General features: G+C 39.2%; 1 protein-coding gene across 3 annotated transcripts in view; it reads left to right on the top strand.

The window, feature by feature from the left end:
- Nucleotides 1–874: 874 nt before the first annotated feature.
- APOOL (apolipoprotein O like) overlaps nt 875–15,335 on the top strand; it is an 82,314-nt gene continuing 67,853 nt past the window's right edge. The window contains exon 1 of one of the 3 annotated variants that reach the window (XM_003917944.4): nt 875–983. In XM_003917944.4, coding sequence (XP_003917993.1) covers nt 969–983 — 15 coding nt within the window. In that variant the 5' untranslated portion in view covers nt 875–968. Of the gene's footprint in view, nt 984–1,010; nt 1,096–7,166; nt 7,249–15,335 lie in introns of those variants that run through there. The other 2 variants (XM_009197866.4, XM_021932867.2) reach the window with 2 other exon arrangements.

A 15,335-nucleotide genomic window follows, 5' to 3' on the forward strand; every position in this document is an offset into this window, starting at 1 on the left:
TCATCCTTTAAAAATGTAAATTAGATCACATCACACCTTTGCTCAAAATCCTGCAATGATTTCCCATCTTATTCAGCATAAAATCCAAATTTATTTTGGCAGCACGAAAGCCCTTACGCTGCATTACTTCGCTACCTCTGAAATTATTGCTCCAGCCTCACTGGCCTTTTTCATTGCTGTTCCTTCCGTATGCAACCCTCTTCTCTAAATTCCTTCAGGACTTTTATCAAATGAGCTTATCAGAGAGTCTTTCTCTCATTTATATAAACCAGTAAACTCCCACCTCATTCCCACAGTTTTATTTTCCTTCATAGCATTTGTCTCTTTTACTCCTGGAATCATAAGCTCTATGAGGAAGTCACTATGTTTTGTCTGTGCCCCGAACAACTGCCTGGCATAGAGTAAGCTCTCCGTGACATAGTTTTAGAATGAATGAACTTACTCATGTTTCGCAGAGGTAATAACTTCTTTTTCTGACTATATAATTAATTATTAAAGCAGCTACACTTGGGTATTAAGTCCTTATGTAGACATATCACATATGCCTGAAACAAAATAATTAAAAGTTCTGCACCCAGGAAAATAACTCCCACCTAGACTATGGATAATATTCTGAAAGGCTTTATCTGGGACCGGGAGGGGCAACCACAAAGGTGAACAGTTTCTCCGGAAGACAGCCGACCAAAACTGCAGCAGTTGCCAAGGCCGCTGGAGGAGGGCGGAGAAAAGGCGGTAATTGGCAGGCAACAGCAGTTGCCACGGCCGCCGGAGGAGGGCGGAGAAAAGGCGGTAACTGGCAACTGGCAGGCAACAGCAGTTGCCACGGCCGCCGGAGGAGGGCGGAGAAAAGGCGGTAACTGGCAGGCAACGGGCGTAACGGGGCGGGGCTGTCGGAAGGGGAGCCTAGTCGAACTGATTTGTCCCTCTCCGCTCTCCGTCTGAAAACCTTGGCGGAAAGGGTCGTAGACATGGCGGCCATCAGGGTAAGCGAAAACGAACTTGCTTAATTTCTGTGGTTGCCGATAGCATCCCGGTAACTATAAAAGGGATCCTACTAACTTCTGAAGGAGCCCCGGAGCAAGGGGCGGGGTGGAGGTGGGTTTTGACATAATTACAATCTTTATTGTTTGAAGCCTCAAGACACCTGCCTTTCCCCATTAGGGTTTTATCAGCCTGGGACACTGCTTCCTCAATCCCCTTCGGTTGTCGATTTACACAGTGGCACAATATAAAACTGGGAAACGGCTGGGTGAAAATGGTTGGCCAGGCGACGAGCCGCAGTAGATGTTTCGGTCTTGAGCTGCAATAAAGAGAGAAAAAAAAAAAATCCTGGGCATTTGTCTCGGCGCACAGGGCAAGGCCTCATGACCCTATGGAAGGACTTTGTTGAAACATTTGGGGTGAAACTGACCAGAATAGAGAGGTCCCATAGTCTCTCAGCAGTGCGCTGGTTTACAAGTAGTGTTGTTGCTCTCTGTGCTCGAATAACCTGTTTCTTTCGAGTTTTACGCTTGGAAAAGATGCCTTTACTTGGGAATCCGTGTACAGTGAGTGACTCAGCTGGCTGCTTGCTGCAGTTCCCTAAGTAGTGTTTAATAATGGTAGTCTACAGGTATTTACGTAGCGGGTTTTAAGTGTAAAATATTCTGTTAGGCTTGCAGGAGATACAATATGAATAATTCAGTTTCGCTGAAGTTTAAGTCGGCAGCGTCTGCAGTTCTGGTTCTCATACTTCATGTGAGTTCTTTCAACAACCTCCTACCTGAACTTGCTGCCTCAAGCCTGGCTCTCATATAATCCGTTTTCTGTGTTGCCAGAGTACATCTACCAAAATGCAAATTTGATTTTTTGCCTCCCCACCCCCATCCCACCCCCCCATTTACAAAACTGTATGGGCATGTCATCATCTCCCCTCTGGGGTCAGGTCATACTCTTATGTCTAGAACACCTGATTTTACCTAGACTTTCCAGCCTTATCTCTTGTCACTCAGGAACCCTCCTCCTGTCGATGCTGAGCTACTTGCTTGACCCCTCCTTGCTTTTTTACATGCTCTTTCTCTGGGCCTAAAGTGCCTTTTCCCATGCTTATCTAGTTGCATTTATAGTTCATTCTTTAATTCAACAGATATTTGTGTATAGCCTCCCCATAGGCAAAACACAAAAATGCCTGTCTAACAGTGTCCTTGATCTCCCCAGTCTATTTTATTTTATTTTTTATTTTTGAGACAGAGTCTTGCTCTGTCTCCCAGACTTGAGTGCAGTGGCGTGATCTCGGCTCACTGCAACCTCCCCGCCCCCCGCTCCCCCCCGGGTTCAAGTGATTCCCTGCCACAGCCTCCTGAGTAGCCGGGACTACAGGCGCGCGCCACCATGCCCGGCTAATTTTTTTATTTTTTAGTAGAGACGGAGTTTCACCATGTTGGTCAGGCAGGTCTCGAACTCCCGACCTCATGATACACCCTCCTGGGCCTCTCAAAGTACTGGGATTACAGGCGTGAGCCACCGCGCCCGGTCCTCGCCAGTCTATTTTAAATAACACTTGTTTGTGCTCCCAGAGGACTCTGGGCACACTCTTAACCAAGCATTTATTTCACTGCACATACAGACTACTTACTTGTCTGTTCTAGCTACCTAAACTTTAAGTTCCTTGAAGACAGTAATTATATTTTGTATCCGTAGGACCTGGCACAAGTCTGATGTATATTAGGTAGTAAACATGTTCTACATGAATAAAGTGCCAGGCAATGAGGACAAAAGAGATTAAGTGGTGGAGATATAACACATATAACACAAATGATTGTGATTAAGAGTAAGGGGAGTTTCTTACCTCAAGAGAAGTACAGAGTGCTCTGAGGCTCAAAAAGAGAGAGAGCTTACACTTGGTTTGAAGAGAGTAAAGAAAGGCTTCATGGAGAAGGTCCACAGACAGAAGGAATGGTCAGTGGCAAAAAGCAAACCAGAATAGTGTGTTGTCATTGAAACTTAGAGAAGAGAGTTGAACAGTCCTTTGATTTCACCGTTAATAAGTTGCTGCAGTTATCATTTATTAAGTGCTTACTCCAGGCCAGGCACTATGCTAAAACACGTTACATGTGTTAATTCACTAATTCTCAAGACAGCTTTATGTGGTGGGTATTATTACCATTTTACAGATGAAAATTAAGGTTTAGAGGAGTTAGATTATTCAAAACCATGCTAATAAGAGCTGAAGTGAGCTAAAGAGATAAATAGAGTGGTAGAGGAACAACCAAGATTGTAAGGGGTTAAGAAAAGAATAAGGGATGGAGAACTGGCATTCATTTAGCACCTACTTTGGCCAGATGATTTACATATATTATTTTAGTTTAATCCTCTTGATGACCCTAAGAAATGGGTAATATATCCATTTTACAGATGAAAAAACGGAGGGTTAGAAAAACTGCTTGCTCCAGGCCATACAACCACTAAGTGGAAGAACTAGGTTCAAACAGTATATTTATCCCCGAAGTCTTTCCACTCCTCCATGCTTCCGCTGGAAAGGAGTTATACATTACTCTTTGGTGGTGAAAGAAAGGAACAAAATCTTGGAATGAGGGTAGCAAATTCCAGAAAAGGTGTCTTTTAATTTAAAAAAAAAAAAAAAAAAAACCTAAAAACAAAACAGGAGACAGAAGACTTGAGCTACTTTGGAGACAAGGGAAAATGTACCAGGAAATATCTAGAGGGAAAGGTAATAGTATTTACAGCTATTATGTTATTGAATATTGACTACGTGCTAGGAATTTTGCTAAGCACTTTATGTGGATTCTCTCATTTATGTTTCACATTGGCCTTATGAGTAGGAACTGTTATTAATCACTTTTTGCAGGTAGGGAAACAGAAGCTTAAAGAGGTTGAGTAACTCCGAGGTCATACAGGAGTAAAGTGGTAGAGCTGGATCTGAAATCACATGGTTTAAGTCCTGAACCTGGACTCTTAACCATACTTTGTAAGACAGTGGTAAAATCAAGAGAACAAGTGGAGGGATTAACCTTGGCAAAGAGGAGACACACTTTGCTTCAAAGGCCAGAGTTGGTCAAGATAGAAGATGAAGATACAAAGTGATTTTGAAGAACGAAGGAGGTCAAGGAGGGAGCTCACATTGGAGGTCTGTATCTTCTGGGTGTAAGGTCATCTGCTGAGAGAGTAAAATGTGCCTTTAGGAGTTTAAGAATGGGATAGGCTTGGAAAAGGTGTTGTAGGAATTCAGTAAAGTATCAGTAGACATTGAATAAAATATTAATAATTGCTGAGAAGTGAGGGCCCGGCTAATGTTGGCTCTAGTAGTGATTTTCTCCAGCAGTGCTCACAGCATAGGGGAAGAGGAGACAGTGGGTTGCTCAAGTGCTGAGTGTTGTCAAGGTGAGAATGTTAGAAGATCTAGGGAATTTATCCAAATAATAGTCATCTACTCTGGATAAGGAGACAAACAAAGAAGATTGAAGTGATGGACTAGGGTACTAGAAGATTTATGGCCATAGTGAGAAAGAAGATCTAGTTAAAAAAGAGTAGGAGAATTGAAAGAGCATTCTATTTTAATGAGGGAAATTTCAAGCATTTAGGATCTCGAAGGTGAAACAATTTCTAATAATTGCAAGGTAGGGTAATTGTGTTAGAAATGGCTAAGATTTGTGGAGATCATGGTGCTTGAGAAGCAAGGACTATGCTGATCTCTCAGATCTTCTGAAATCAGGGGGAATTGCTGGAGGTCTGGCCTTCAATTAAGTGGATTGGGAGGAATATATAATAGTAGTGTCAAGTAAAAGCCAAGTTTCATTTAATGCCAGAGGTTGAGAGTGAGTTTGAGGACAATTTGGATATTGGCAGATAATTTGTTTGTAATAGAATACTTAAAATCAAAATTTGTCTATGATTTCTTGAGGACTTACTGTGTGTCAGGTACTGTGCTAAGCTGTTGATACACATTATTTCATTTAATTCTCACTAAACGTCTTCTAAGGTAGGTAACTTTACCTGTAAGAACTGAAGTAGATCAGTAAGGAAATCGAAACTGTAATTATAGGAGGTTGTACTCAGAAAAAAACTTGCTGAATTTATGATTTTAGCTATTAAGAAGTTCTAGGGAATGGTAAATTCAAGATGTACCTGGGGAACAGGTAGCTATAAGACCCTCTGGGTTTATGTATTTTTTTTTCTTTTTTTCCCCAGCTTTATTGAGGTATAACTGACAAATGAAATTGTTTGATTTTAAGGTGTACAGTGTGATGATTTGATATACATATATTTTGTGGAATGATTACCAGAATCAAATTAGTTTATATGTATCACTTCACCATGTTGTGTATTGTATCCCTTGAACTTACCTATCTTATCATTGAAAGTTTGTGCCCTTTGGCCAACCTCCCAACCTCTCCCCTTTCCTTCACCTTTGCCCCTGGTAACTGCCATTCTATTCTCTAGTCCAGTAAGTTCAACTTCTTAAGATTCCACGTACAGATCTGACTTACTTCACTTAGCATAATACCCTTGAGGGTTATCCATGTTGTTGCAAATAACAGGTTTTGTTTCTTTTTTTATGGTTGAATAATAACCCGTTTTGTGTGTGTGTGTGTGTGTGTGTGTGTGTGTGTGTGTATACACCACAATTTCTTCATCCATTGATCTGTTGGCAGACACTTAGGTTAGACACTTAGGTTGTTTTCATGTTTTGGCTACTGTGAATAAATCCTGCAATGAACATGGGAGTGCAGGTATCTTTGCAATTGCTGATTTCATTTGCTTTGGTTGTACACCTACTTTGGCTATTCAGAGTCTTTTGTGATTCCATACAAATTTTGCAATTGTTTATTTTTTCTGTGTCTGTGAAAAATGCCATTAGAATTGAATCTGTGGATTGCTTTGGGTAGTATGGATATTTTAACAACATTAATCTTCCAATTCATGAACATAGGATATCTTGACATTTGTATCTTCATTTTTGTTCATTATGGTTTGATAGTTTTCAATATACAGCTCTTTCACCTCTTGGGTTAAGTTTATTCTTAAGTGTTTTATTCTTTCTGATGTTGTTTTAAATGGGATTGCTTTCTTTCTTTTTTGGGTAGATCATCTTCAATAGTGTATAGAAATATAACTGCTTTTTTGTATGTTGACTTTGTGTGCTGCAGTTCCCTGAGTTTATTTATTAGTTCTAACAACTTTTTGGTGGCATATTTAAGATTTTCTATGTATAATATCATGTAATCTGGGAAAAGAGACAATTTTACTTCTTCTTTTCCAATTTGTATGCCTTTCATTTCTTTCTCTTGCCTAATTGCTTTGACTAGAACTTCCAGTGCTATGTTAAATAGAAGTGGCAAGAGTCTTGTTCCTGATCTTAGAGGAAATGCTTTTAACTTTTCGCCATTGGGTATATTAGTTGTGGCCTTATCATATATGGCTTTTATTATGTTGCGGTACATACATTGTATAATTAATTTGTTGAGAGTTTTTATCACAAAAGGATGTTGAAGTTTGTCAGATGCTTTTTCTGCATTCATTAAAATGATCGTGTTGTTTTTGTCTTTCATTCTATTAATGTGGTGTATCATGTTTATTGATTTGGATATGTTGAACTGTCCTTGCATCTCTGGGATAAATCTTACTGATCATGGTGAATGAGCCTTTTACTTTTATTTATTTATTGACTTCTTTGTTCAACTTCTATTTTAGGTTCAGATGTACATGTGAAGGTTCGTTATGCAGGTAGACTCGTATCATGGGCATTTATTGTGCAGATTATTTCATCACCCAGCTATTAAGCTCATTACCCAATAGTTATCTTTTCTGCTCCCCTCTTTGCTCCCACTCACTACCCTCAAGGAGACCCCAGTGTCTGTGGTTTCTTTGTGTTTGTAAGTTCTCATCATTTAGCTCCCACTTATAAGTGAGAACATGCAATATTTGGTTTTCTGTTCCTGTGTTTACTTGCTAAGGATAATAGCCTACAGCTCCATCCATATTCGTGCAAAAGACATGATCTCATTCCTTTTTACGGCTGCATAGTATTCCATGGTGTATATGTACCATTTTTTTAAAATCCAATCTGTTATTGGTGAACATTTGGGTTGATTCTGTATCTTTGCTATTGTGAATAGTGCCGTCAAGCTACCCTTCTAAGTGGTTGTACCATTTTGCATTCCTACTAGCGATGAATGAGACTTCCTGTTGCTCCATGTTCTCCCCAGCATTTACCATCATCAATGTTTCGGATTTTCACCCTGCTAGTAGGTATGTAGTGATATCTTATTATTGTTTTAATTTGTAATTCTCCAGTGACATGATGTGAAGCATCTTTTCATATGCTTATTTGCCATCTGTGTATCTTTGATGAAGTATCTGTTGAGATATTTTGCCCATTTTAAAACATTTTAATAGTTTTTCAGGAACAGGTGGTTTTAGGTTAAATGGATGAGTTCTTTAGTAGTGATTTCTGAGATTTTGGTGCACCTGTCACCTGAGCAGTTTACACTGTCTCCAATGTGCAGTATTTTGTCCCTTACCCCTCCCAGTGTTCCCAAGTCCCCAATGTGCATTGTCTTATTTTTATGCCTTTGAATTATCTTAGCTTAGCCCCCACTGATTAGTAAAACCATACGATAGTTGGTTTTCAATACCTGAGTTACTTCACTTGGGATAATGTTCTCCAACTTCATCTGGGTTGCTGCAAATACCCTTATTTTGTTCTTTTTTATGTCTGAATAGTATTCCAGGTTGTATATATACCACATTTTCTTGATCCACTCATTGGTTGATGGGCATTTAGGTTGGTTACATATTTTCACAATTGCAAATTGTGCTGCTGTAAACATGCATGTGCAAGTGACTTTTTTATATAATGACTTTTTTTCTGTGGGTAAATACCCAGTAGTGGGATTGCTGGATTGAATAGTAGTTCTACTTTCAGTTCTTTAAGGAATCTCCATACTGTTTTCCATAGTGGTTGTACTAGCTTACATTCCCACCAGCAGTGTAAAAGTGTTCCCTTTTCACCCCATCCACACCAACATCTGTTATTTTTTGATTTTTAATTATGGCCATTCTTGCAGGAGTAAGATGGTATGGCATTGTGGTTTTAATTTCCATTTCTCTGATAATTAGTGATGTTAAGCATTTTTTCATGTTTGTTGGACATTTGCATATTGTAAGAATTGTCTCTTCATGGTCTTTGCCTACTTTCTGATGCCATTATTTGTTCTTTTTTTTTGCTGATTTGTTTGAGTTTCTTGTAGATACTGGATATTAGTCCTTTGTCAGATGCATAGTTTGTGAGTATTTTCTCCTACTCTGTCAGTTGTCTGTTTTCTCTGCTATTTTGTTTGCTGTGTAGAAGCTTTTTAGTTTAATTAGGTCCCATCTATTTATTTTTGTTTTTGTTGCATTTGCTTTTGGATTCTTGGTCATGAACTACTCTTTGCCTAAGCCAATGTCTAGAAGAGTTTTTCTGATGTTATCTTCTGGAATTTTCATGGTTTCAGGTCTTAGATTTAAGTCTTTGATCCATCTTGAGTTGATTTTTGTATGAGGTGAGAGATGAGGATCCAGTTTCATTCTTCTACATATGGCTTGCCAGTTATTCCAACATGATTTGTTGAACAGGGTGTGTGTGCTTTTCCCATTCTGTTTTTATTTGCTTTACCTAAGATCAATTGGCTGTAAGTATTTGGCTTTATTTCTTGGTTCTCTACTGTGTTCCATTGGTCTACGTGCCTACTTTTATACCAATACCATGTTTTGGTAACTGTAGCCTAGTTTGCAGTGTAGTTTGAAGTTGGGTAATATGATGCCTTCAGATTTGTTCTTCTTGCTTAGTATTACTTCAGCTACGTGGGCTCTTTTTTGGTTCCATATGAATTTAAGGATTGTTTTCTTCTAGTTCTGTGGAGAACGATGATGATATTTTGATGTGAATTGTATTGAATCCATAGATCACTTTTGGCAGTATGGTCATTTTGACAATATTGATTGTACCCATCCATGAGCATGGGACATGTTTCTATTTGTTTGTGTCATCTATAATTTCTTTCAGCAGTGTTTTATAGCTTTCTTGTAGAGATCTTCCACCTCCTGAGGTTTTTTTATTTGTTTATTTTTTGTTTCTGTTTTGTAGCTGTCGTAAAAGAATTGAATTATTGATTTGATTCTCAGCTTGGTCATTGTTGGTGTATAGCAGTCCTACTGATTTGTGTACATTGATTTTGTATCCTGAGACTTTACTGAATTGTTTGTTAGATCTAGGAGCTTCTTGGATGAGTTCTTAGAATTTTCTAGGTATACTGTCATATCATTGGTGAACAGCACTGGTTTGCCTTCCTCTTTTCCGATTTGAGTGTCCTTTCTTTCTTTTGTCTGATTTCTTTGGCTAAGACTTCCAATATCATGTTGAATAGAAGTGGTGAAAGTGATTATCCTTGTCTTGTTTCAGTTCTCATTGGGAATGCTCTCAATTTTTCCCCATTTAGTATGATATTGGCTGTGGGCTTGTCATAAATGGCTTTTATTACCTTGAGGTCTGTTCCTTCTATGCCAATTTTGCAGAAGGTTTTTGTCACTAAGGGAGCCAGGATTTTTTTAAAATGCTTTTTCTGCTTCTATTGAGATGATCTTATGATTTTTAGTTTTAATTCCGTTTATGTGATATATCACATTTACTGACTTGTGTATGTTAAACCATCCCTGCATCCCTGGTATGAAACCCACTTGCTTGTGATGTATTATCCTTTTGATATGCTGTTGGGATTCAGTTAGCTAGTATTTTGTTGAGGATTTTTGCATCTGTGTTCATCAGGGATATTGGTCTGTAGTTTTCTTTTTTTTTTTTGTTATGTCCTTTCCTGGTTTTGGTATTTGGGTGATACTGGCTTCATAGAGTGATCTAGGGAGGACTCCCTCTTTCTTTCTTTCTTTTTTTTTTTTTGGTAATAGTTTCAGTAGGATTGGTACCAATTCCTCTTTGAGTGTCTGATACAGTTTAGCTGTGAATCCATCTGGTCCTGGAATCTGTTTTTGTTGGCAATTTGTAAACTACTGTTTCGATTTCGCTATTGGTCTGTTCAGTTTCTACTTCTTCCTTACTTAATCTAGGAGGGTTGTATATTTCCAGGAATGTATCCATCTCTTCTAGGTTTTCTAGTTTGTGTGCACAAAGGTGTTCATAGTAGCCTTCAATGATCTTTTGCATTTCTGTGGTGTCAGTTGTAATATCTCTCTTTTCATTTCTACTTGAGCTGATTTGGATATTCTGTCTTCTTTTCTTTTGTTTAATCTCTCTAATGGTCAATCAGTTTTCTTAATCTTTTCAAATAAACAGATCTTTGTTTTATTTATCTCTTGTATTTTTTTTGTTTCAATTTTATTTAGTCCTGGTCTGATTTTGTTATTTCTTTTCTTCTAGCTTTAGGTTTAGTTTGACCTTGTTTCTCCAGTTCCTAGAGGTGTGATATTTGATTGTCAATATTTGGGCTCTTTCACACTTCTTGATGTAGGCATTTAATGCCATGAACTTTCCTCTTAGCACTATTTTTGCTGTATCCCAGAGGTTTTGATAAGTTGTGTTACTATTATTCAGGTCAAAGACTTTTTAAATTTCCATCTTGATTTCATTGTTGGCCCAAAGATCATTCAATAGGAGATTATTTAATTTACATGTATTTGTATAGTTTTGAGGGTTCCCTTTGGAGTTGATTTCAGTTTTATTCTACAGTGGTCTGAAAGGATGCTTAATATGATTTTGATTTTCTTAAATTTATTCAGAAGTGTTTTTTGGCCTATCATGTGGTCTGTCTTGGAGAATGTTCCATGTCCTGATGAAAAGAGTGCATATTCTGCAGTTTTGGGGTAGTAAGTTCTATAAATATCTAAGTCCATTTGTTCTGGATGTAGTTTAAATCCACTGGTTCTTTGTTGACTTTCTGTCTTGATGACCTGTCTAGTGCTGTCAGTGGAGTATTGAAGTCCCCTACTATTATTGTGTTGCTGTCTATCTCATTTCTTAGGTCTAGTAGTAATTGTTTTATGAATTGTGGAGCTCCTGTGTTAGGTACGTATGTGTTTAGGACTGTGATATTTTCCTGTTGGAGTAGTCCTCTTATCACTATATAATATCCCTCTTTGTCTTTTTAAACTGTTATTTTAAAATGGCTACTCTTGCTCACTTTTGGTGTCCGTTTGCATGGACTATCTTTTTCCACCCCTTTACCTTAAGTATATGTGAGTCCTTATGTGTTAAGTGAGTCTCAGCAATTACTTGGTTGGTGGATTTTTATTCATTCTGCCGTTCTTTATCTTTTAAATGGAGCATTTAGGCCATTTACTATCAGTGTTAGTATTGAGATATGAGGTACTGTTTTATTTATCATGCTGGTTGTTGCCTGAATACCTTTTTTTAAATTGTGTTATTGTTTTATAGGTCTTGTGAGATTAATGCTTTTAGTTGGTTGTATTTTGGGCATATTTCGAGGTTTTCTTTCAAGATTTAGAACTGCTTTTAGCAGTTCTTGTAGTGCTGGCTTGGTAGTGGCGAATTCTCAGCATTTTTTTTTTTTTTTGTCTGAAAACAACTTTATCTCTCCTTTATTTATGAAGTTTAGGTTTGCTGGAAACAAAATTACTGGCTGACAATTATTTTATTTAAGGAGGTTAAAGATAGGACCCCAATTCCTTCTGGCTGTAAAGTTTCTGCTAGGAAATTTGCTGCTAGTCTGATAGGTTTTTCTTTATAGTTTACCTGATGCTTTTGTCTCACAGCTCTTAAGATTTTTTCCTTCGCCTTGAGTTTAGATAACCTGATGACTGTGTGTCTAGGTGATTATCTTTTTTGTGATGAATTTCCCAGAAGTTCTTTGAGCTTCTTGTAGTTGGATGTCTAGATCTCTAGCAAGACCAGGAAATTTTTTCTCAATTATTCCTTCAAATGAGTTTTCCTAACTTTTTGATTTCTCTTCTTCCTCAGGAAGACCAGTTATTCTTAGATTTGGCCATTTAACATAATCCTCAGTTTACTGGAAGCTTTGTTCATTTTTTTAGATTATTTTATCCTTGTCTTTTTCTGATTGGGTTAATTTGAAAACCTTGTCTTCGAGCTCTGAAATTCTTTCTTCTACTGGTTCTAGTCTATTTTTGAAAATTTCCACTGCATTTTGTTTTTCACTAAGCGTGTCTTTTATTTCCAGAAGTTGTGATTGGTTTTTCTTTATGATACCTATTTCTATGGAAAATGTTTCATTCATATCCTGTATTTTTTTAAAAAAGTTCTCTAAGGTCTTTTTCACCTTTCTGTGGTATCTCCTTGAGTAGTTTCATAATCAGCCTTCTAAATTCTTTATCTGGCAATTCAGAGATTTCTTTTTGGTTTGGATCCACTGCTGGGGAGCTGGTGTGATTATTTGGGGGTGTTATAGAACCCTGTATTGTCATTACCAGAGTTACTTTTCTGGTTTCTTCTCATTTATGTAGACTGTTTCTTAAAATTCTTCTTGAATCTTTTTTTGATTGGACTTCTTTTTTATTTTACATTTCTTCTTTTCCTTCTTAAGTATCAGACTTTAATATTTATTTATTTATGAGATGGAGTTTCACTCTTGTGGCCCAGGCTGGAGTGCAATGGCATGGTCTGTGCTTACTGCAACCTCTGCCTCCTGGGTTTAAGTGATTCTCCTGCCTCAGCCTCCTAAGTAGCTGGGATTATAGGTGTGCACCACCAAACACGGCTAATTTTGTATTTTTATTAGAGATGGGGCTTTGCCATGTTGGCCAGGCTGGTCTCAAACTCCTGACCTTTTTTGTGCTTGTAGGGATGAAGACTGTGTATGAGATAGTTAGTTATAAAGAGAGCCTTTGTGTGCTGGCTTTCCCTGATGCTGGTTGTAGTAGTTATATTCGTGGTGTGTGGGTGAGTTCACTGTCTCCTATGGAGTTGGAATGGCAGGGATCTTTTGAAGGTTATCTCCTTCTCTCATGGCATACAATTTATTTATTTACTTAATTTTTTCCATTGTTTTATTTACTAAATTGATGATTCAGTCTTCAGTCCAGTAGGGAAGGTATTCTTGGATAGTCACCAGTTGTGGCTAAGATAGGGCTGGTGCAAAGGTAATTGAGGTTTTTCCCATCAACGGCAAAAACCTCAATTACTTTTGTATCAACCTAATAATGCCCATCTGTGGGCCAAGATCCCAACCTTGATGAGGGTTGCTGGGGGAGCTCTCAGTGAAATCTGCTGAGGTTTTATCAGGGTGAAGAGTGAGAGCTACCTCAGCCCCCCTGCCAGGTCAGCAGGAAAGTTATTCACCTCATAGCTTCACTCCTGTCTTTGTGTTTCAGCTACTTGGGTCATACAGACACATCTTTTCATGTATAGGAATGTTGATCTTCCAGGTAGGGAGGAATTGTGACTCTGCCTGTCTGCTGGCCTGAATGTGGAGTATGCTCCTGTTATGGGGATACACTCAACCAGGATTGTTCCAGCAAGGCTGTCTATACATTCTTCTAGGCTGCATTCCTGTGGGGGAAGCCCACTGTGTCTTCAGTGGAGTGCTGGGGGGGAACAAGGTCCCCTTCTCCAAGACCTTCTATGATCACAGAGGCTGCCTGCCTGTTGGGGTATAGGTGTAGACTTTCCCTACTGTACCCAGCATTGCAATTGTGTCTCTGTTGTGAGAAACTACCCACTAGCAGAAAGATCTAGAACTCAAGTCCTGCTGTTCAGATTCTTTTATCCCATGGGGTGATTGCCTGACGTGGGGCTCTCCCCCTTCTTAGGAGCAGGGTTATTCTGTCATGAGTTGCTGTAATGGCATAAGATAATTGCCCTCCAGTCAGGAGGTAACACATTCAAGATAACACCAGCTGTGTTAGCAGTAGTGGGATATAAGCTTACCCTAAGTTGGCAGAGGAAGTATTCTGTTTTCTCAGGTAATGGGCAGGGCCATAAAGCTCCCAAGAGTTCATGTCTTTTGTATTTGGTTACCAGGCAGGTTGGGAAATACCACCACGTGGGGGCAGGGTATTAGGTGGATCTGAGCTTAGTCTCTTCTTGCATGGGGCTTGCAAAGGCTTCCGTGGAGGTTGAGGGGGATGGTTCTCAGGCCAATGGGGTTATGTTCGAGGGGATTATGGCTGCCTCTGCTGTGCAGTATAGTTCTCCAGGGATTTAGGGTATAGCCATTAGTGAAAGGACTCACTCAGCTCCCATGCATTTGGTGAGGCCAAATTTTGATTCTGCAGTGACCTGCTAACAGTTTAGATCCAGGCAGCCTGTGTGCAGAGCTCAGACCTGCCCTGGGCCATAAGTTTCCTTGCTAAGAATGCAAGCACAGCTTTCAGGCCCTCCTCTCTCTTTGTGTTCACAATGTTAATGGTTCCTATGCTCATATTTGCAGCAGTTCCCATTCACCCCCATATTCTGCTCAAGAATGTTTGTGCCCAGTCAAAATTATTACAAAATTCAGTTGGAAACTTCTTTCACCCTTTGACCCCTCCCTAATTCTGCTGGCTGTCTTCCCTGAGAGCCCCTGTGAGATCTTAGCAGTTAGGGATGGCTTCCCTGGGCTTGAGCTGGAGACTCTGAGTGCCTACAAGGTCCTTCCCCACTGCTGCTTTTACCTTTATATTTCATGTGGTTCCTGAAATCTGTTCCAGCTCTAGGCAGGGTTAAATCCTTCTCCCATGATCTAGATTTTTAGATTCCCCAGTGGAATGTGTGTTTGGAGGCAGGTTTTCACCCTCTCTCACTTTGGAAACTCACCCATCTCATGGAATTTGCAGCAGCGCTCTGCTACCATCAAAGGATCTGTGAATTCTTTTGGTTTTCCTGGTATGTTCCTGCAGTGGTTCTTGGAACAAAAGTTCATGGTATGAGTCTCCACACACTGTTTTGTCTGTTCAAGTGGGAGATGCATGTTAGCCCTGCTTCCTGTTTGCTATTTTCCTCCCATCCATGAATGAGTCTTTTAATGTGCTGTTGAATTTAGTTTGCTAGTATTTTGTTGAGGACTTTAGCATCTATGTTGTATTAGACCATTTTTGCATTGCTATAAAGGAATACCTGAGGCTAACTACTTTGTGAAAAGAGGTTTTATTTTTGGCTTACAGTACTTCAGGCTGTACAGGAAGCATGGTGCTGACATGTTTCTGGTGCGGGCCTCAGGAAGCTAACTATCATGCCAGAAGGCAATGAGGAACCAGCATGTCATATGGTGAGAGTGGGAGCAAGAAAGCAAGTGGGGAGGTGCCACAAAATTTTAAACAACCAGATCTTGCAAAAACTCACTCACTATTATGAGGATGGCACCAAGTTATTTATGAGGGACTGCTCCCAT

Source organism: Papio anubis, chromosome X, assembly GCF_008728515.1.
Source record: "Papio anubis isolate 15944 chromosome X, Panubis1.0, whole genome shotgun sequence".
NCBI lineage: Eukaryota > Metazoa > Chordata > Mammalia > Primates > Cercopithecidae > Papio > Papio anubis.